General features: G+C 29.3%; 1 protein-coding gene across 1 annotated transcript; it reads right to left on the bottom strand.

The window, feature by feature from the left end:
* Positions 1-14,523: 14,523 nt before the first annotated feature.
* Positions 14,524-15,441, bottom strand: LOC108569061. Its single transcript, XM_017930452.1, has 4 exons — positions 15,373-15,441; positions 15,169-15,307; positions 14,916-15,118; positions 14,524-14,874 (listed from the first exon to the last, which is right to left on the bottom strand). The coding sequence occupies exons 1-4, from the start codon at positions 15,439-15,441 to the stop codon at positions 14,524-14,526; spliced, it is 762 nt and encodes a 253-aa protein (XP_017785941.1).
* Between the last annotated feature and the right edge of the window lie 7,716 nt (positions 15,442-23,157).

Raw genomic sequence — 23,157 nt, 5'->3', positions numbered from 1 at the left:
AAAATAATTAGTTAAGAGTAGAACTATTCATAGTGCATTTTATTAGCGCCGTAACAAAAGCGCGCCGTCAAAATCGCGCAGGACAAAAACTCGGAGTAACAAAACTGCACAGTAAAACAATATATCCAAATCTAAACACCCCGAACCTAAAGTATTACAATCAATGTTGTACATGCATTTTATATGATGTACAAGATCTTCGAAGTAATAAAATATCTAACTACGATGTTTCTTGAGTATTAAATGAAAATCTGTGGTAGACTATCTACTATTCAGCATAGGTGCTGTTTAACAGTTGTAAATAATTTTTAGTTATTTGTTTAATTAAATTCAATGAACTATTGCAATACTCTAGTTAGTATAAATAATATGCAGTTAGTATTGCAAGTGAATTATCATTATTGTTGAGGTGGAAAATATATTTAATAATAAGTTGGTGATCCTGTTGCAAACATTACTTATCTAATTATTAAGAACTTATATATTATATATTCAAACTTGTGGGTTCTTTTATTTCCATGTTGCATTATTTATCTGTATTCGCTGGTTTCATTATATGGATCTCCTAAATTAATTTTGTTTTGTTTTCCTCCACAACATTTATCTCTTTTTTTTTCTGTTGGGAATCTGTCTCTCCCTTCTCACATGAGTCCATTATTTTCAGTCTATCTACTCACGCGTAAGTAACCATCTTATAAAAAGTTAGAACATCTCGTATAATGGATTCCACCAAATTATGTGTCGGAATAACTGGACATTTACATACACCCTATACATTGTACCAAGTCGGTATATTTGATCCTTATCATGCAACCGCGCCATATCCTACATGCTGCACGTACTTTGCATTATCACAAGTTATGTATAATTCAACAAAACAGTTATTTCTTATGTTGAATTCATGCTATGCCACATATAAAATAAATATTTGTCATAATTGTCAATTTATTTAGTTATAAAACACAGTTTTGTGTGTGCAGATTACTTTTTACGTCTCACAGATATTTATATATTATGTTAATCATTGTTTGGTTGTTGTATTACAGTAATAAATGCTGTTCCCGAACTTAAATCCAAACAAAAAAAGTACACGAGCGCTATTGTGTTACATAACATTCTGGACTATATTTTTTTACCTAGAACAGTTTAATCTATTTTACATCAATTCTTATTGAAAAATGGTTTCAGTTTTCGAACAACCTTTAATAGATATATATTTTGCAACAGAAGTTTCCCTATATTTGAATTCATTACAAGTATATAGACCATATAAAGCATAGAAAACAAACTATGCCTTTGCTTTACTGACATTTAGGGTTATCAGGGCTTCATAGAAATCTCTTAAGATAATTGTAGCAATATATTATATATTTTAATATAAATGAAGAAATATTTACTAAAATAAATTAAAAAATTAGAAGAAGTAATAATGCAATATTTATATTTAAATTGATTTGCTTTTTGCTTGTGTATAGATTTATTAATACTAATCTAACAATATTCACAATTTATATATCCTTATTCTTGTCTACCCCATCATATAGTATGCACAATTTTGCAAGTGTTCACAATGATTTCGCGCATATATTTTGTTTTTATATGACGTATTTGTAGAATGTATTTAGCCGGAAATTTTAAAAATTTTACAAAAAGTGTCTAATATATATTAGATACTATTTTCTATACAGGTTTTTATTTTATATCATAGTAAAATTTAATGTCGGCAGTGGATCTACAACGTTCAAACAAATTACAGGAAACTGTCCTTATCTTCTGAATATTTGTAATTTCCTTAATAGTTTTACTTCTTCAGATAAGATGAAAAAATTAAGAGGTTAGCTAAAATATTAATTGAGTATAGTTGTAAGAAGTGTAAGATGTAGTAAATAAAATCCATCTTGAAACCTTCAACGTTTTATTCTATTCACCCGTACAACTTGGTCCTTCATCCAAAACACACATGCGTCTGTCCTCATATAACGTGATTCTCTTATAACGCGGTTTCTACATATTACAACGAAATTAGCTTAAGAACTATTTCTTGAAGTTATTCTAAAGTATAGATGAAGAGGAATTGGTAGCATTAATTAGATGAATACATGAATAAAAATGGATTAAACATTTAAATTGGACAATGATTTTAAATTAGGTTTCAACACAGTAGTAATTAATTCCGATCTTCTTATAATGCGATTTGCTTATAACGCGATACCAATTAATCGTCTTACTATTTACTGTATATTATTGGCTAAATATTGTAGAATATTGTTTATTCTTTTTAAACAGCTTACAAAAAACTTTGAATGTTTTGTTTTTACTTCAATATATCATTTTTTTTAAGTTGGCAAGAAATAATGTATAAATGCTAATGAACGAGTGCGTAATTGGAAACCACATCTTTTTATATTTGTATAGGCTGATGGTAAGATTGCAGTTGGTAACCTGCTATAAATTGTCAAAAACAGAAAAAACTAACTTTGTATGTCTTTGACGTATTGCGGTCGCACCATTAAACAAACATTTGAAAATAATTAAAAGAGAGGGGTCGGAGACGCCTTTAGGTGAAACTAATTCGGGCAATTAATTTGGTCCACGGCCAAACATTAATTAATATTTAAAATAGTTTGGGCCGGACATCAGTGTGTGTTCGGTGAGCTGGGAATCCAGTGATCCATCAATCAGTGGTCGGACATGCCAGCGTTTTGCCAATAAATCAAAACTTAATTACAAAACATTTTCAAACTCTCTCTCCATTTTTTGTACCCTCCCAACTGCAAACAACGCATCGCACGGCGAAACAGACAAAAAAAAATCGAACAACAATGAATGTTTGCCCGAAATAGTTCGGGGTTCACTTCCGTGAGTTATAGTTACCGTGTTTTTTTTTATTATCGGATTCTGTTCAACAATTCGTATGGATCCTGTACAAGAAGAGCAACAAGTCTGATGAAAAAGTTCTGAAAGTTTCGCATCGCGTTCCACTCTTTATTTTTTGTTTGCTTGTGTATGCAATTACCCTCAGAGTCTAAACAAATTGCCAGATGAGGAAGAAAAATACGACGCTGTTTTTTTTGAGTGCTTAAAAAAGCGAGGACAAAGGGCGAAGTTTAAAAGGACTTTGAAGAGTCGCAGTCTCAATCTTATTCCTTGCAGCGAGGTTCTAATTGAAAAGAGGATCTATCAAAACTTTCTTTAATTTGCGCTCGACCCTTTGAAGGACGATATTGAAATTAACGCACAGGGAATGCTATATTTCTAAATTCCTCCTGTAGTTTTCTGGATAGGTGAAGAAGTAATACACGACTTTGGTTTGTAGCACGGTATTGCATAACGGGAATGAAATAATGAAAGTAATTTGGATGGCAGAGCGCAATTAAAACTCGGATCGTTCGTTCCCCTTCGTTCATATTCCTGGTCTGAACTGTTGCTCATTCCCTCTCTCTCACTCACACACACTTTTACTCTAATTTTCCTTCCTCTCTTTCGCTGCTCCTGTTTCCTACCCAGAACCGAGCAAACTCTAATTCATTCGCGCGTTACGTAATATCGAGGACGAAACATTTTATATTAGAGCGACGGCTACAAATTAGCATAGCGGAATTGAAAATTCCCAATCGATCCACAATCTACAACGTTTTGTTTACGCACTTAATTTAACTTTTCACAATTTCATAAATCCCTATTGTATCCTGAAATTATATAACAAAAACTCATTAATAATTATTAACATTTCTTACTATTATTTAATAATTATCGCTATTTGGAAAGCAATGCAGAAAATGATTAATATATGTGAAAATTATGCACTAACTTAAAATTAAAATTCACTATTTACACACAACAAAATTTTTAGTTCTTATTAACCAAAATTATTGTTCTTTTTACAGTAGTTTAGAACACATTTATGTTTGCTAACAAATACTACAAAACTTAATTTGTGAAAAAATTGAAGGATTAAGAACATTATATTTCTTTGTAAAATCATTCAATGAAACCACCGTCAACATCAGTAACTGTCTCTACACGTGATCTAAATCACTTCTGATATGTTTTCATCTTTGTTTTCCTAATAAACGAATGATCTTTTAAAAAATTCTATGAAACTTTCTTTCCTCGGAACAAATTCATTACTTTATTTATTGTTTCTTGTACAATTTGGGAATGATTGATTTCGATTTCTTGTTGCAGAATGTAAAATTGTTACTGTTTGGGTTATATTTGTAATAATATTATCTTTGGACCATAAAATAAGCAAAATTAACAGAAATATATTTGTGAACTAGGTTGAATTCAACATTGTCTCCTGAAATGATTGTTTGCCATTGTTTGAAGACTTCATTTAGTCTAGAAAGATATAACTTCTACCAATAACAAAAAATAAACAACAATACCTCACAACCGGTAAAAAGTTTTATATTTAACTTCACAAAAAGAGACTTGACTGGTAAAATCAATTTATGTATTTATAAAAAAATGTGTACCAATATTTTCAATTTCTTTTATTATTATTCTTTCAATTAAAATTTAGTATATTCAAACCGGATCTAAAGCGAGTACTACAATTTTCTTTAGTTCCCAGATAGTAAATTCTAAAGTCATCCATTCAAATAATGTCCGTGAAGCATGATGCTTAACTTTGACAAACTATCAATATATTGTGAATGCAGACTGATCTAAACCTGACTATGTGAGATATTACTATATTACAATATTACCATAAATGGTAAATACTAAAGTGGGCCATTCACATAATGATGTTTAACTTTGAAATACTTGTAAGATCCCAATAGACTCTACTAAACTTTCAAATAATAATGTTTGAAATTAAATAATTGACAATTTTCAGTCTAACTTTTTCAATTTTTTATGTTCTTTCATGAGAGACATAATAAATAATTGAATTAGCAAAACCTGCTTAATAATATCCTTGATTCATAAAAAGTAGCAGGAAAAAGACGTTTCTTCATTTATTGTTTCCCGTAAACGTGGGAGCGTAGTAATTAGGAAATGATCCTCACGAATCCCGGGGACACAGAAGTAATAAATTTAAATATAAATCCATCAGAATGATTATGCCGTACTCTCGCGTAACCTGCTTGCTTTTCATCTCGACTGAGCTCCTGTTTAATTACTCAGAAAAGAACGGCACAGTGCGCTTTTCTGCGGCGGCACGGCCTTTGTGATTACTCTTTCCTTTATATTTGTTTCCCTTTTGCCGCTTTCGTTTAAAAGTACAAAAATAAATAAAACGAACGAACAAAAAAAAGGGGAGATAGAAAGAGAAATTATTCCGGACTTGGGCCGTTTTCTCCCCCATATACGAAAGCAATAAATCAGATATACAAATAGCAGAAACGCGGAATATTGTTATTCTTTCAGAATGTTGTTAATTAGTTGTTTGCGTGATAAATTAATGTTAGCGAAGCCGCAGCGCGTTGGCGGCGGCGGCAGTCATCCCCCGAAAAGCATTTATCTTTTGTCTCTGCACAAGATAATTAATGCCCTTCCACGAAAACTCATTTGGATATGAATATACTGTTTTTTTTTGTTAGATTTGTTTTGCATCGTTAATGAGAATACAAATTGAATTAAGATGAACGAGGACGAAATTTAATTGTTTAGTTAATAATCGTATTAATTAAAATATTATATTTATGACTTCTTCATTCCATGTACAGAAATTTATAAAATTTGAAAACCGGGTTTAGGAGGAGAAATATTGAAACAACGTAAAAGAAAAACGTCTGGTACCAGTAATGAATGTGACGTTAAAAAATCTAATCATCAAAATGGTAACTATCCACCGGGAAAGATTACCTACCTAATGTCAAACGCGATCAAAATTTACTCAATGTTCACATTGATGAACAGATTGTGAATAAAATTATACGACATAAAAAAAATAGATAAATTACTCTGCTATTCGTTAATCTGTATGGTTTTCTATGGAGTAAATTTTAGTTTGTTATAGTTTTATGTAATATTGTAGAAGTTTTTAAGTTTTGTGAAATTTTATTTTGTTATATTTTTTTAATTTTTATAAAGTTAAAAATATTTCTGTCTCTATTTTTTGTTTTGGAAAATTCTAAAACCGGTTTTTTGTAACTTGATTTTTCTATAAACCCTAGTTCCACTCATGACTCTAAAATTACATAAAAATAAAGGGAAAACTGATTATTTGCATGTAAAAAAACAATTTTGTATACTAATTTATTAGAATTCATTTATTCATACTAAATTAAAATATACATTGTTTTAAAATTTTCGAAGCGGACAAATATGAATAAAGTTTGAAATATTATACATATATATTTTTTATGGTAATTAATAATATCAATTTTAATATATTTCATAAAATAAACTGACATATTTCAAAATAACCAAAATAATAATTCATGAGTTGGATATTAATATTTGACATACTGAAAATTTTTACTTTTATATTGAATTTATAAAAAATGATCACAATTTTTAATAATCATAATTTTGTTTTTTATTGTGCATTTCTTACAATTCTTTAATTTTTCATTGTGAACCAATGACCGTACGCTAAGTGAACTTACGTTAATCGATGTCTTATCGTTCAGAGCAACAAATATTCAAACGAACGTACATTTTTTTCTATTGTATCAAATCTGATATTGTAAAAGAAAATAAAATATCATCTTAGCCAGAAATGTATACAAAAAAATAATAAAGAAATGCATCAAAAATATATAAACGAATTAATAACCATGTAAAAGCAAAAAAGAAAGAAACGACTTTAAATATATATAAAGAACAAATTGCAAATTATTCAGCACAATAAATAAATGAAAATTCGATATAATTTTAAAAAGGATATACAATTTGCCAAAGATATTCCATTTTACTTAAAACGGGTTAAAAATATGTATTGATGACACTTTTGATTTATATCATTGTTATTAATTAGGTGGTGTAATGTATGAAATGAATAGTCATTTGATGTTAATATAGTTCTCAGTAACTTACTACAATAATTTTGTTAAATTTTTATATAATTGTATTTTTTATGCAGAAATTTTGTATAATGGCGTTCACTGAAGAATTACTAATTATTTTTTTCTATTAGTTTAAACTGCGCAACAATACGACCAACGCCTCCTGCTATGTACCATTTGACGATGGTACAAACAATAAATGCAGACTCATACTTTATTGAATCATCTCCCGCTTAATTAACAAACATGTGATTTTTAACGTGTCGATTAATTGTGTAAATATTTCTTAATAACGTATTTTTTTGTGTGTTTGCATATTATATACGAAATTTCTGAAATACCAAAAAGTTTGATTTCCCTTGAAATTGGCGTTTTAGAGGCGACGAATTCGGATATTATACGGAGCTGTGGAGTTTTCGTGCAAATGGAATTTCGCGGAATAAATAAATATTTATAAATGCCGGTTTGCCTTCGAGACACCGTTTTTTTTATATGATTTTGCGTTGGAAATGTTAAACTATTCTGCCTCAGGACGTCTCCCAATAAACACAGCGCATTGTTAGAGAATTTAATTTAATTTTATAATTTGATTACTGAAATTAGGAGAAATATATTGCTACATTCAGAGTAATGAATTAAAATAATTTAATGCATTGTCGATAATTTAGATCTCGTATTGTTTAAGCGCCAATGTAAATGCTGGCAACACCGTGTGTCGGAAAAAAAGGAACGCTTGGCTTGAAGAAGATAAGCACGGCAAAAAGAATTAATATTAGTTGAGAGTTATTTGATATAAAGTTGAATATAGTTTTATTAGTGACACGCACAACTTGGTCCTTCGACTAAAACACGTATAGAGGCAGTTATTGAGGTTTTATTGAATGACAGGACAAAAAGTTTGTAGTATTTAGAAATTTTTGGCGACCAACTTTATGCAAATGGTTCCAAAGGGTTTTCTGGCAATTCTTCAGTTTCTGGGAAATGGTAGTTTGTGATAGATGCATACAACATCATTGTATACAGGAAGGGGGCGCTAAAAGCATCTCTTGCCAATGACCATACCCCCACCACTGATCAAATGTACCATCCGATTTTAGATGGTTAACAATCTTAGTTAACGTTTCGACTTGAACAATCCAAGATGTCCCTCGAAGAGAACAAGAAAACCTGTGCCCATCAGCTGTACAAGCTCAAAGACGAAAATAACCGTTTGTACTTGCAATGTTATATGATTGCAAGATACGGAATGAAGTCTTCTGCAAAAAAGGCGATGCTAAAAAAAATTCAGTTAAATGACAAAAGGATACACAAGCTGAAAAGTGAACTTAAAATTATGGAAACCTTCGATAAAACCAGAGTATATGAATAAAGTAAGGAAATTGCAATGAGGTCGGGCATTACATTTAAATAATTCAAATAATATAGTTTTTAAATAGATGCGCTTTATAAACATTTTACAGATTACTTTTTTATATATCAATTATTCATTACAATAAACTATTTTTAGCATAATACTCAACATACAGTATTTATACTTTAACCTACCCCTTTCCCAATTATCTTCAATCTCTACCATTTTTTTTTCCAAAGAAGAAAAAGGAATTGTTGACTTGCTTATTTAGTCCTATGTTGTATCTTATACTTTTTTTAAGAAGTTTGTTTTCCACGCTAAAATTATAAATTCAAGAACAAATCATGTTGAACAACGTATGATCTTTAATTAATAAAACTAGAAGATTTGATTGCAGTATAATTAAAATTAAATTAACTTAAAGTTACATAAATAAAACATTCTAATTTAATCATAAGATCGGTATACTTATTTAGAATTGCTTTTTTGTTTTTTTAAATATATTTTATTTTTCACTTTATGTTTAAGACAAAGTGCTGGTAATCAATTCCATTAATCAAGGAACTAAATTTATACAAAAAGAAACCGCATATTAAGCGACAACAATACGGTCGGACGCTATAAATGAAATGTGAAAATAAACATTTCAATTTATTTACAATGATTTTAAAAGTAAAAAGGATTGTTTTTTTACGGTATTGAAGGTTGTTGTGTTCCAGTTGTCCATGGGATTTGCCGCTGCTGGACAGTCACATCGGCTATAATAATCTAACAAAATAAAACTTAAAGAACCGAAAATATTACATAAAGCTATAAGAAAATATAATTTATTCCATGGAAAACTGTATAGAAAAACAAATAAAATGTTAATTTATTCTATCTTTTTCTCAGGAAACGATTTTCTCTTGCATATATTTTTTTTAATTTTTCTGTCACCTGATGTCACTTCTATAGGTTATTGAAAATATATAGGAATTGATTTTTCCATAGTATTTTTTAAAGTTATTGTTCTTTCCCGATTTTCCGTTTGTTTCGTGAAACTTAGTATTGGGTGAAGTAAAAAGTTCTAAGCGTTTTGTGCCATACAGCTTCTTCAACCAACCTTATGGAAATGGTTCCAAAGGGTTTTCTGGTAATTCTTCAGTTTCTGGGAAATGGAATAAGTGCGCGAATGCCGAGGAGTAAGTAGTTTGTGCTAGATGCATACAATGTCATTATAGGAAGGGGGCGCTACAAGCATCTTTTGCCAATGACCATACCCCCACCACTGATCAAAAGTACCATCCGCTTTTAGATGGTTGACAATCTTAGTTAACGTTTCGACTTGAACAATCCAAGATGTCCCTAGAAGAGAATAAGAAAACCTGTGCCCATCAGCTTTACAAGCTCAAAGACGAAAATAACCGTTTGTACTTACAATGTTATATGATAACAAGATACGGAATGAAGTCTTCTGCAAAAAAGGTGATGATAAAACAAATTCAGTTAAACGACAAAAGGATAGATAAGCTGAAAAGTGAACTTAAAATTATGGAAACCTTCGATAAAACCAGAGTATATGAATAAAGTAAGGAAATTGCAATCCTATTAACCCGACCTGTACATTTAAATAATTCAAATAATATAGTTTTTAAATAGATGCGCTTTATAAACATTAGATTACTTTTTTATATATCAATTATTCATTACAATAAACTATTTTTAGCATAATACTCAACATACAGTTTTTATACTTTAACCTATCCCTTTCCCAATTATCTTTAATATCTACCATTTTTTCTTCCAAAGAAGAAACATCAAAAAACAAATCATGTTTAACAACGTAGGATCTTTAATTAATAAAACTAAAAGATTTGATTGTAGTATCATTGAAAGTAAATTAACTTAAAGTTACATAATTAAAACCTTCTGATTTAATCATGAGATCGTTATATTTATATAGAATCGCTTTCTTGTTTGTTTTTTTTTAATATATTTTATTTTTCACTATGTTATATTATTTTTTTGAGCCAATATATTAATATTATTACAAAAGTACTACAATAACAGAATGTGCAGGTGATCGATTGCACTAATCAAGAAACTAAATTTATATAAAAATAAACCGCAAAATAAGCGAGACAAATAAGTTTGTGTACTAATTTTTAGAATTTGTTTTGCTTAGTACGGGCGGACGCTATAAATAATATGTGAAAATAAAACATTTCAATTTATTTACAATGATTTTAAAAGCAAAAAGGAATACTTTTTGGAGTTTTTCTTTATTTTTTCTGAAAATATTATTTAGACAAACATGTTTTACGTATAATATGACATTTTTGTTTTGATTTGTGTTATAAAAGTAATTAAATGTCAATCAAGAAATAGATGGAAACTGAAAAAAACTGAAAGACAAACCAATAAATAGAAAATACCTTTGGTCCAAATAACGAACTGTGTTTAATTATTTATATTCTATAAAATGTCTTTTGTTTAGTAACGAATTATGCGATTTTACAGTTATTATAGTTTAAACATAAATACATGGAAAGTTTTGTTGTGCTCACTCCAACCCGCTTACATGACGTCACTTACAAGGCCGGTACGGTGCGCCCCAATCCAGCCCGTTGCTGGTATTCCGGGAAGGTCGGAAAAGGGTACTGCCTGCTTCTAACTCTAAAACGAAAGGGAAAACGGTCAGGTAGTAACAAATTTTGCAAAACCAGGTTATATGAATAAAGTAAGGAAATTGCAATGACATTAACCCGGCCTTTACATTTAAATAATTCAAATAATTTACTTCTTAAATAGATGCGCTTTACAAACATATTACAGATTACTTTTTTATATATCGATTATTCATTATAATAAACTCTTTTTAGTATAATACTCATTATACAGTTTTTATACTTTAACCCACCCTTTTCACAATTCTCTTTAATCTCTACCATTTTTACTTCCAAAGAAGAAAAAAGAATTGTTAACTTGCTTTTTAATCCTATGTTGTATCTTATACTTTTCTAAAACAGTTTGTTTTCCACGCTAAAATTAAAAATTCAAGAACAAATCATGCTTAACAACGTAGGATCTTTAATTAATAGAACTAGATGATTTGTTTGATGTATATAAAGATATCTATATAAATCTGCAAAAGTTACACGGCAGGTGGAAATAATATCTTGTCTCCCCAATTTTCGGTTGAAATCCCGTTTTCACTCTTAAATTCACCAATATACGCTTCCACTATACTCATACATAAAAGGGTTCTATATGATTTGCTGAAAATTTGATATAAAATAAAATTTTATCAACAACTTCAAGTTTTCAAAATACAATAAACCGGACTAATTTCAAACTGCACAAAAAAATGTAGTTTGTTTTGAACTTTTCAAACCGTACTACAGTAAATCCGCACTGATGGAAGCCACGTTACGTGGAGAATTGCTGAATATATTAAATTTTAAGAGTCTGACGATATTACAATACAAAGAAATATTTAATTTTGAAAATTATTTTTTGTTAAATATTGAGAATAAAAAAAAACATCTAAATTTAACTAATAATATCTGACAAAGTGCAAAGTAACATATCTATAGTTTTCATACATTGTGTTTGCTAACTTCTCAATTAAAATCTCAACAAAAAATTGTATTGTTAGATAAAAAGTTCAAATGTTATTTTATATAAATATTTTTGTTGGTGTAAAGATTCGTTATATAAGATATTTATATAAGAAAAAAAGTCTGATATTATTTATATTTATTACAGCGTGCGTAAGGTATTTGAAGACACTCAACGGAACGGAAATAACAGGCCATTTGGCTGGAACCTAATGGATCGGGTTATATGGAAAGAACTTGAAATTTCTGGCTAATCATTGCATTCGATAATGGTACTATTTGATAAGTACAAAGTATTGACTTTTCTTCAACTTGAGAAAGATATTGAAGAAGCTACCAAGGTGAAACTGAGGGCTTACTATTGTAACGGCAGAAGAAATGTTTGAAATTACTATAAAATACCATTCAATAATTGATTATCACATCCAAACATTCCGACCCTTCAAAACTTATTTTGAGATGCAAAATTCAGAGCTTGAAGTATTATTGATCAAAAAATATATATCACTAGGAAGTTTTCATAAATTTATAAATATGTTCAAATATTGAATGATATAATATAATTTTCATGATTTAAATAAATAACAAATTTCAAGTAAATAATTGATGAAGCATATAATTGAATGATCAATCATTTCCCTATGTATGCTTTATTTCATTGTTTTTCTTTTTTCAATTCGTTGGCTGTATTTCTGTGGCTTCAGTATGTAAAGACACTTGCCGCTAGTGTCTGTCAAACTGTGTGCACACTTAAATTCCATGAAAGTTTCTACATTCAGAATAATGAATCAAAATAATTTAAAGCATTGTTGATAATTTAGATTTCGTATTGTAGTTATTGAGGTTTTATTGAATGATATTACAAAGAGTTTGTAGTATTTGGAAATTTTTGGCGATCATAAATCCATCCTTAAATATCTTATGCACCCTGTATTATTTAATAAGAAATAAGCTATAATATTAATTCTTAAAAATCAATTAAGAGATTTTGATTGGTTCATTTTATGTATAAACGATCACGTAATTATACATGAAATTTATGGAAATCGTTACCGATTGCATAATATTTCCATATTCTCCAAATTTTTTTTTAATACATGTTTTCATAAATATCATTTATGATGACGTTTTAATGCTGATTTTGTAATTTTATTTGGATATTCCTTGCAGGTGTTTTCGAAGCGAACAAAGTGGATCATAAACATCTGCGCGAAACACGAGGATCTCCGGAAGAAAATATATAGATACAGGAAAAGGGGGAAGCGAACGAGCAAGGGTGAGTATCATTATCTATTCTCCCGAATATATCTTGTCCCATCTGCGGATTCCTGCGGGTCGTCCTGTCTCCGACACACGTACGTATGTGGAAAATCCTACCAACTCGTTATATTCTGTCAACGCGGATGGGAACATGTGAAGTCGACATCACTTATAGTGAACTAGTTCAGCACTTTACAAATCCAACATGCTTCAATATTATTATATTTACTAATATTACTATAATGTAATATCATATTTTTTTAAATTATTTTCAAGTTTTAATATTTATTTACTTTAATATTTTAGATGAATTAGACATTTTTGAATAAAAATAATAAATTGATTAATTTTTGTTAATAATAATAATATTTATTGCAACAAGAATAAAAAACAAAATTTAACATTTTTTTGGAGATGCTCGGAATATATGTTTATTTGGGTAAATCACGGATAGTTACACTACAGAGAGATATACAGGATACAAACATAACGAGTCCGAGGCCCAAGAGCCAACACAGAGAAAAATACACACGAGATAATACAGATGACTTTACACGATATTAAGACACAAGAAAATGAAAAAAGAGAGCGATTACAGTTCAGTTTTCAGTTTAAATTTTCTTTATTTGATTTATATTTGTTATGTTACATTGGTATACTTAATTATTAGATTTGTGGCCTTTTGTGAGCTATTGCTCTTTGTGCCATTAATATTATTATGATTATTGCTTATGTTATATATCTAAAAAAAATATTAATTACATTGGTTATGATGTTATTAATTACATTGGTTTTAAAATAATTAATTACATTGGTTTATTGATTTTATGAATGCCGTGATTTCTGGGTTATCTGGAGGTGCGTTGCTAGCAAGCGCCGCAGGAGGGAATGTGATTTTGTGTTTGGGAATTTTTTTTGTGGCTGAAATTGGAGGAGGTGTAAATAGTGAGAGTGTATGTTTTGGTGGCGTGTCGTCCTTGGAATTTTTTAATTTGCTCGGATATTGAGGGGAACGTGACAAGATTATAAATTTCGGAGCTAGGGTACCTGAAGTGGAGTTTGAGGATCTTTCGGATTGCGCATCTCTCGGCCTTAAGGATCTTATGTGCTGAAGGCTTTGAAGCTATTGTTAGGATTTTGGAAGTATATGTGAGTACTGGTCGGATGAAAGTTTTGTATGTGTGAAGCAGGGTTTGTGTGGAGCATCCTCGCAATATGTTGCAGCTTATATACCCTAAGCAGACAGTACCCTTATCCAACCTTCCCGGAATACCAGCTACGGACTTACAAGCCCGGTACGGTGCGCCCGACGCAGGAACAGGAAAGACTTATTATGATAAACCGCAATAATTTAAAAGCCATATTTGGCTTGTGTCTGTTTCCTAGAGAATTGGCTGGCAGACCACTGTTGAGCAAGATATGTGATGTGGTGCTTCTTCTTGCATGTATTGTTGACTGGATCATTGACGGCAGTACCCTTTGGATTGGCCTCTGGATCATTGTGAGCCTTAGTGACCCAAGCATCCTTCTCTGGCAAAACCTCAGCTTCATTGACCAACTTGCTATTCAACTTATGCAATTTTCCTGAGCCAACCAACTGATTGAAAGCTTCATTATCCAAACCAGCATATGGTTCTTGTGCATCAGGAGCAGAATCAACAGTTGTATCTGGAGTAGCCTCTTCCTCTGCATCAGGGATAATCTTCACAGACTTCTTCTTCTTTCATCATCAAACATCTCAACCTTAGTCTCATCATAATCCTCATCATCACTCTCTTGTGGGAGTTTCCTCTTTTCAGAAATTTTTGGCTTTGTCTCCTGCTTTGGTCTAGTTATAGTAGCTGTAGGCTTCTTATTTGTCAAAACATTTAGAACAAATGTTCTGTTTGTCATTGGCACATTCTTTGGAGCAGGAAGAATGACAAACAAGTCACTCGTCTTAGAAGCTTGTAAACGAAGTTTCAATGGTTTAGAATCTTCTTCATCGCTGTCAAACTGCTCAAGTGCAGGGACTCCAATCTTAATGATTTTCTTCGGCTTCTGAGGTTTCTCAAGAACTCATCAACCTCCTCCTCAATGTCTGGGTTAGTATCCATTTTGGGATCAGGCAATTTCTTGAAAAGAGTGTCGGGCCCCTACTCCATTTTGTCAGAACCTTGTGCTTCATTGCTGGATGACTTCTGTATCAAGGTAACAGTACCTGGTTTATCCTCATCATGGTCTGAATAATTATCAGACTCGCTATTACTACCTTTGCAACCAAAACCATCTTTCTATTTAGTTCAACTTTGATTGAGGTTATAGAAATACTAACGCCAACTAACACAACTTTGTTTTGAACACTGCAGGAAATATACTCGAAATAATATACAGAACCTTACACGATATTAAGACACAAGAAATGATACAGATTTTGTCTTGCATATTTTTTTTTATTTTTAATTTTTCTGTCACCTGATGTCACTTCTTTAGGTTATTGAAGATATATATGAATTGATTTTTGCTCAAATATACTATCCGTTTTTTGATAATCTTAGTTAATATTTCGAATTGAACATTCCAAGATGTCCCTCGAAGAGAATAAGAAAACCTGTGCCCATCAGCTGTACAAGCTCAAAGACGAAAATAACCATTTGTTCTTACAATGTTATATGATTACAAGATACGGAATGAAGTCTTCTGCAAAAAAGGCGATGATAAAAAATAATCAGTTAAATGAAAGATAAAGAGGATAGATGGAGGATAAGTGAACTTATAATTCTGGAAACCAGAGTATATGAATAAAGTAAGGAAATTGCAATGCTATTAACCCGGCTTTTACATTTAAATAATTCAAATAATATAGATCTTAAATAGATGGGCTTTATAAACATATTACAGATCATATTATATATCAATTATTCATTACAATAAACTCTTCTTAGTATAATACTTAACATACAGTTTTTATACTTTAAAGGGCTGGCCTTTCCCAATTATTTTTAATCTCTACCATTTTTTCTTCCAAAGATGAAAAACGAATTGTTAACTTGCTTTTTTAATCCGATGTTCTATCTTATACTTTTCTTATGCAGTTTTTTTCCACGTAAAAATTAAAAATTCAAGAACAAATCATGTTTAAAAACGTAGAATTTTTAATTAATAAAACTAGAAGAGTTGATTGCAGTATAATTGAAAGTAAATTAACTTAAAGTTACATAATTAAAACCTTCTAATTTAGTCATAAGATCGGTATATTTATATAAAATTGCTTGTTAATTTTTCGAGCCACTACATTAATATTATTACAAAAGAACTACAATAACATAATGTGCTGGTAATCGATTGCACCAATTACAGTCCGGCATCTTTTTGAAACCGGACTAATCAAGGAACTAAATTTATACAAAAATAAAACGCACAATAAGCGACAAAAATAAGTTAGTGTACAAAAATAAGTTTTAGAATTTGTTTTACTCAATACGAGCGGACTCTAAAAATTATATGTGAAAATTAAACATTTCAATTTATTTAAGATGATTATAAAAGCAATGTTTTTTTATATTTTTTGGAGATTTTCTTTATTTTTTCTGAAAATATTATTTAGACAAAGAAGTAATATGACATTTTTGTTTTGATTTGTATTATAAAAGAGATTTCTATTATAAATGTTAAACAAGTGGTCTATATCGCAAGCCCGACAACCGAAAGACTGTCTATTGAAATCCCGACGTTCGAAATCCCGACTGTATGGAAATCCCGACGTTCGAAATCTCGGCTGTATTAAAATCCCGACTATGTCAAAATCCTGACTACCATAATCCCGACTATGTCAAAATCCCGATTACCATAATCTCGACAATCAAAATCCCGACGCTGTTGAAATCATGGTAGTCGGGATGATGAAAAATGTTATTGTAGAAATTTATAATAATTAAAGACACTGTCGGGATTTTGATTGTCGGGATTATGGTAGTCGGGATTTCGAACGTCGGGATTTCGATACACATGGGATTTCGATAGACGGGATTTCGGTTGTCGGGCATGCGATTGCCACCGTTAAACAAGAATTAGATGAAAACTGAAAAAAAACTGAAAGAAAACCAATAAATAGAAAAGACCTTATGCGAATGGAACTAATTATGAGATTTAACAGTTATTATACTTTAAACATAAATATATACAAATATTTCAAAATTTATTAACAAATGTGAAAGTATTAATACGATTTAAGTATATAACTCTTTTTTGGATATAATATGGTAACATATTGTGCATATGATAGATAATTGAGTGTCTGAAATCTCCACATGTTGAACAACCAAATAAAGTGATTGATATGCATAAACATGTTCTTGCAGAGGGTTGAAAAGGGGCGGTGGAAGGCGGCTGTGATAAGTCCCGCGCGTGCTGGACCAGGCAACGGCAGAGGTCCGCGTCGGCGGCGCCGGTGTCGGAGGCGGCGGTTCGACGCCCCCGCAGTCTGTCGCGCGCTGCCGCCGCTGCTGCTGCCGCCGCCTCCGCCTTCGCTTCGTAAACGCTTCCTCCGTTCCATTCAGTGCTAAACCACCGCGCCGCGTCTGCCGCAATTATCGTGCGACTCTTTTTCTTTTCAAACAATATCTCCTATACCGACGCCTTCAACAGTGCGCACGGTAAATAATACGCAAGTATTACAATACAATTTTCATCAACTTTTTTTTTAAACTTATTTCCTTCAGCTCATTGCAACTTTGAAATTGTATTTTTATGAATTAATCAAAAAGATATATCTTTACTTATAATTTTGTTACAAATAAATGTTGTATCTAAACTGAATAATTTTATATTTTTGAACATGTAAAAATATAACATTTTTATATTTAAAATATATTTTATTTGGGATTCATAACTTCAATTTTAATATTAATAATATTTTTCACAATCATCACAATTATATCAATAAAACACATTATACTAGTATTTTTCTTTCACATTTACCTTTAATTTACCAGAAATTATAATTTATTATAAAAATATTTAAAATTGAAATTTATTTTATTTCATTCTTTTAAGATTCTTAACACCATTTTAGAATAATAATTTAGAATCAAAATTTCATAATAACAAAATTTATTTCATCAATCGATTACTGACAAAAATAAATATAAATTAAAAAAATACTTCAATGAGTGCAGAGAGTTTAAAAATTATTTAAAAGAAGAATAGTAGAAGCAAACAGTTTAATTTTTTTCAATTTAATAATTAAACTATATTATCTAGTAATTTGACTACTAATTAGAAAAATCTAATATTAAATAGTTATTGTTGTAGGGTGGAAATTAAAACGACATTTTATGTTTTAATTTGGACGAATGATAATTTTACATATATAAACAATTATATAACATTTTTTTGGAAAATTTATATGAAAACTTATTGAAAAACTAATGTTGGGATTTTTACTAAAGCAGATCAATATTTTTTTACGTATTGGCAAAAACCAAAGTATTTATTTCCATATTTTTTTATTTTTATAAACCTTAGTTAAGAATTCTAACTGAAAAACAATAAATTGATTAAAAATAAGCAGGATTCGTTTTTTTTTGAGAAATAAACTATATACAATTTTCTAACATATCAATGAAGAGTTTAAAATACTGGATTTATTACTAGACCAAAAAGAAATTCGAAAATATTTTATTGATATAATTTTGTAAAAATATAAGACAAATTACAACATCGAAAAACAAGGACATGATAGACTTTCTTCGATATATACCACAAGATACACGAAATGTAGATAAGTAGTAAATGGTTTTATAATATATAGTTAGAAGATTTCGTGAATTTCATAAATTGTATTTTTGAAGTGTCGTAAAGAAATATAAAATAAATTGAGTATTGTTTTTTTTTTAGTTTCAAACATTTCTTGACTTGAGCGCTTTAATATTATTCACTTACTAATTGGTATTATTTTAATAGGAATTGTAAATTTAATTCTCTTAGTTACAGTTAAATTTATATTTCTTTTATTTTGAAGCAATTACTTATTTTTGTTATGCATTAAAATTGCATACACACTAAAATTTGATGTTTCACAAATTGTATTTCTTTTGGAAACTTATTAATATACTGACCATCTGGGGAAACTTCTACCCGTTTATAGCAATTTATTGACCAGCTTTTCTATTCTCAGGAGTATTCCTAGAACTTCAGTTAGAAACTGATTCGTCGGATTATGTGCGTCGTTATTGGGGTGCTTGATTTTATTGATGTACAGAAATACTGATCGTTCTAAGACATCTATAAAGTTTTATTACCTTGGAAAATATTTGTGCCAAATTGCAAAATAAAATCTATTATTAGTTTTCAAATTGTTTCTGTTTTTTTTCTTAAATTGGTATGAAAGATATTCAAAAAAATATAATAAATACAGCAATTCCTCTCATGTCCGCAAGGAATCGATTGACTCCAATAAAAATAATTGTAACATCAAAATTTATTTAATAATTTATTCACACTTATATTTTTAATCAACTAAAGTAGAAACTTTTTTCATTTTGAAAAATGTCACTTTCAATATGGTAATAATTACAACGATTATTGCAACAATCATAATATAAATAATTTCAGACAAAAATGTATAACATTTAAAAAACACACGAATAACAAAAAAGTAAGGGCAGAAACACCTATGGTCAATAGCCCTTTGTATCAATTGACTTTTTTTGAAATTATATATATATATATATTTATTTTGTTCTTTTTATTTCTTTATATGTTTTTTTCTGCACGACTGATGCAATAAACATTATTATTATTATACATGCTGATTATCCGCGTTTCAAGTTACCGTGGTTCGGGTTAACCGTAGTTACTTAATTCATAAGTTAAACAATAAAATCTGCCATTATCTTAAATAATTTTACAAGGAAAACAATAAAAAGTTACAGTGATTTTATGTATCAATATATAGATGTTAAGTTTTTAAAGTAAAGAAACGCGATCTTTGTATTAACCGTCCTTTTACGTTTCCAAATTACCACGGATAATCGGCATTTTACTATACTTTGTGAAGAGTTTTGTGTTTTTATTTCATGGTTTAACTTATGAACCCGTGTTTAACCTAGAGTAAATATTTAAATATCCGTATTGCATTGAAACTTCAGCTATATTTTACCATGAAAAATTAATAAGATTTGATCAAATTTGAATGTCTAATTGTCCATGAAGCAGACCGGGTTTTGGTGGAGGAATGAGGTGGAACGATAAATGCAAGGTTTGGAAAATACAAGTTTTCGCTAAAAGACTGTTGCTTTGTGCCAGCAGATTCAATTATTAAAGTTGAAACTTCGCCGCTCGTCGGTAAATGAACTAATTAATTTACATGATTTCGATAACGCATTAGTTATTGGACATATTAATTAGTTCAAACAATTTCATGCATTCAATTATAACTGTGTTATACAATAATTAATAGGTTTATAATATCATATACAGTTTATATAATAATTAGGAGTATCTATAATAGATTAAGTAGTTCTAGAATATTGTTATAGAAATTAGTATTTCTACTATTAATTTCTATCTATCTATTAAAACAACGTATATCTCAAATAAATATCATGACTTTAGAGAGACTATTTCAAAAGTTATAGCGATCTTACGAGAATTTTTAAAGAATACATTAGTTTCTTAAAAGCGAATATAATAATATCTTAGAATTGAATTTTCGCAATTTGTTTATAAATTCACAGCTTTCTCATATTTTTCTTGAAAAATGCATATTATTTCTAATATTCCTATTTTTTATATAAATTCTGAATAAAAATTCAAATATTTTTTGTAATTTCATCCAACAACTATATTGTCCTTTATACTTTTACTAATATTTTTTAATATTTTGTGACTTTTTGTTCATTTTCTAGTAAGTATGTACATTTACTACAAAATATTAACATTTTAATATAGTGATTGCTAAATATACATAGTACAGTCATACTTCCGTTAACGTTACCTCTGATAATGAAGCTTTCATATAACAAAGTCCGCATGGATAAAAATTGAACGAACGAAAGTAAAAAATATAAATTAAGTTACCCAGATAGCTCAGTCAATGGGTTTCGAATATGTTGATGAAGAATGTATTAGAAACTGAATGAAGTCAAAGGAACTGAGGACAAAATTAATGAAGTTCTTGCCAATAAAATGTTAAACAAATACGATATTGAAATCGTTTTTTATTTTGTGAAAATGGTCCTGATTTAGAAAGAAGTGATAAGCGAATAGTGTTAAATGCAATGTTACTTAATTGTTAAATGAAAGAATAGGAAGCATAAACAATCATGTTTAGACTCATACTTAAAAAATAGATTAGTAACCAAGTCTACTTAATAAAACTTTTCTTTGTTAGAAAAGAAGTTTTTAATATTGTTTACAAAAATATGTCCAGACATAGTATTTTAATGTAAATTACGAAGTAATTTAGTAGGAAGCATCATATTCGTTAATACTCATTTTGTGTGGTGGTAATTGAAATCCCGACAGTAAGAAAATCCTAACAGTATCTTTTATAACTTGATATAGATTGTCATTTATTCTCAAAAAAATAAACTATTGTTTATTATGAATAAGTCTATAACAGATAATAAAATATACTATCGGGAGTACGGTTGTCGGGATTTCGATATAGTCTCATTTTTGTGTGATGCATTTGAAAACCACATTTTTATGTATTAAAAAAATGAAATACATAAATATAAGTTTTGTTTTATAAAATATCATATATCATACATTGTTTATTTTTTACTTACTATTTGTTTTAAACAACAATTACAAATCAATGGATGGATGTAATATTTACGATTCGTCATTGCATAACGCGAGTACAATTTTAGTTTACTTTGCGTAGTTCCATACGAATTTTGTTTGATTCGGTTCGCTCATTCGGAACGAATCATATTTGAATAATGTTTTATGAAAACAACATGCGAAAAAATTAACAGAGCTGCATTATATATCTCATATATGTATATTTATGAACAAAAAATATATTATTATTATTGTGCATTTTCTTATTACAATGCTGTACAATGCGAATATGTGAATTGAAAAATTAGCATACATTTATTTAATAGTAGCTTTCAATTACAACAATTCTGATTCATGCATTTTATGAATGTTTAAATGCACTAATAAATAATATATATATAAATAATTTCTCAAGAATATTTAGTAATTATTATAATTTCATTGACTTTTTTGCTGTCTAACAATTTGATTTTGCAATCTGCCTCACTACTAGTAACGGTTATATTTTATATACATGCAAAATTAACAAAGATTTAAATAAACATAATTTCTGTTAAATAAACATTGGGAATATTTGAACAGCAGCGGTTTGTTGATTGTAATTGTTATTGTACGGTAATTAATGCTGCATATAAATTCGCTATTTTCATATGCTCCGCATATCTGACATTTATTTGATTTATTACTGTTGTAAATAAATAAATTTATATTTCTAATAATAATATTATGAAGTATCAAAAAATGTAACATAAATTGCATTTAAAGTAAAAATTAAGTCAAATTAAATATAAATTATAAATCTATAAGAAACAGATAGGGATAATGGCCTTGGTCTTTTCGACCGGGAAGATTAATTTGTTCATATTGTATTCAGCTAAGCAGATATTGGTTTGTTCTGAAAGCAATTTCGTTTTTTCATTCTTTATTTTGACGGATACTTTTCAAGGTTTACTTATAAAAGAAATGCCTATTTTTGGGACTATAAGATGCACCTTTATACATGGACTCAAATTTTACATCTTATGTTCCGAAGGAAACATTAAAATGTTTTTTTTTTTTTCAATAAATCGTCTGTAACTTTGAGATGCGTCTTATAGTCCGAAAGTGTATGGCATTTTAGAGAAGTTCGGTTATATGGATTGGAGAAGAACTTACACGATATTAAGATACAAGAAAATGGGTAGAGAAGAGAGCGGTTACTGATATGTTGTAA

Source organism: Nicrophorus vespilloides, unplaced genomic scaffold (genome assembly GCF_001412225.1).
Source record: "Nicrophorus vespilloides isolate i.1.1-1 unplaced genomic scaffold, Nicve_v1.0, whole genome shotgun sequence".
Lineage (NCBI taxonomy): Eukaryota > Metazoa > Arthropoda > Insecta > Coleoptera > Silphidae > Nicrophorus > Nicrophorus vespilloides.
The sequence above is the reverse complement of the archived record's forward strand: the minus strand, read 5'-3'. Positions and strand labels throughout refer to the sequence as shown.

What these genes read in the sequence shown, in the direction of transcription:
- LOC108569061 (XM_017930452.1), bottom strand. Translation starts at nt 15,441, where the DNA reads ATGGTTTTGGTTGCAAAGGTAGTAATAGCGAGTCTGATAATTATTCAG. An exon ending in CCATGATGAGGATAAACCAG is followed by an intron (nt 15,308 to 15,372) that starts GTACTGTTACCT and finishes AAAATGGAGTAG; the next exon opens with GGGCCCGACACTCTTTTCAA. An exon ending in AGGATTATGATGAGACTAAG is followed by an intron (nt 14,875 to 14,915) that starts GTTGAGATGTTT and finishes AAGTCTGTGAAG; the next exon opens with ATTATCCCTGATGCAGAGGA.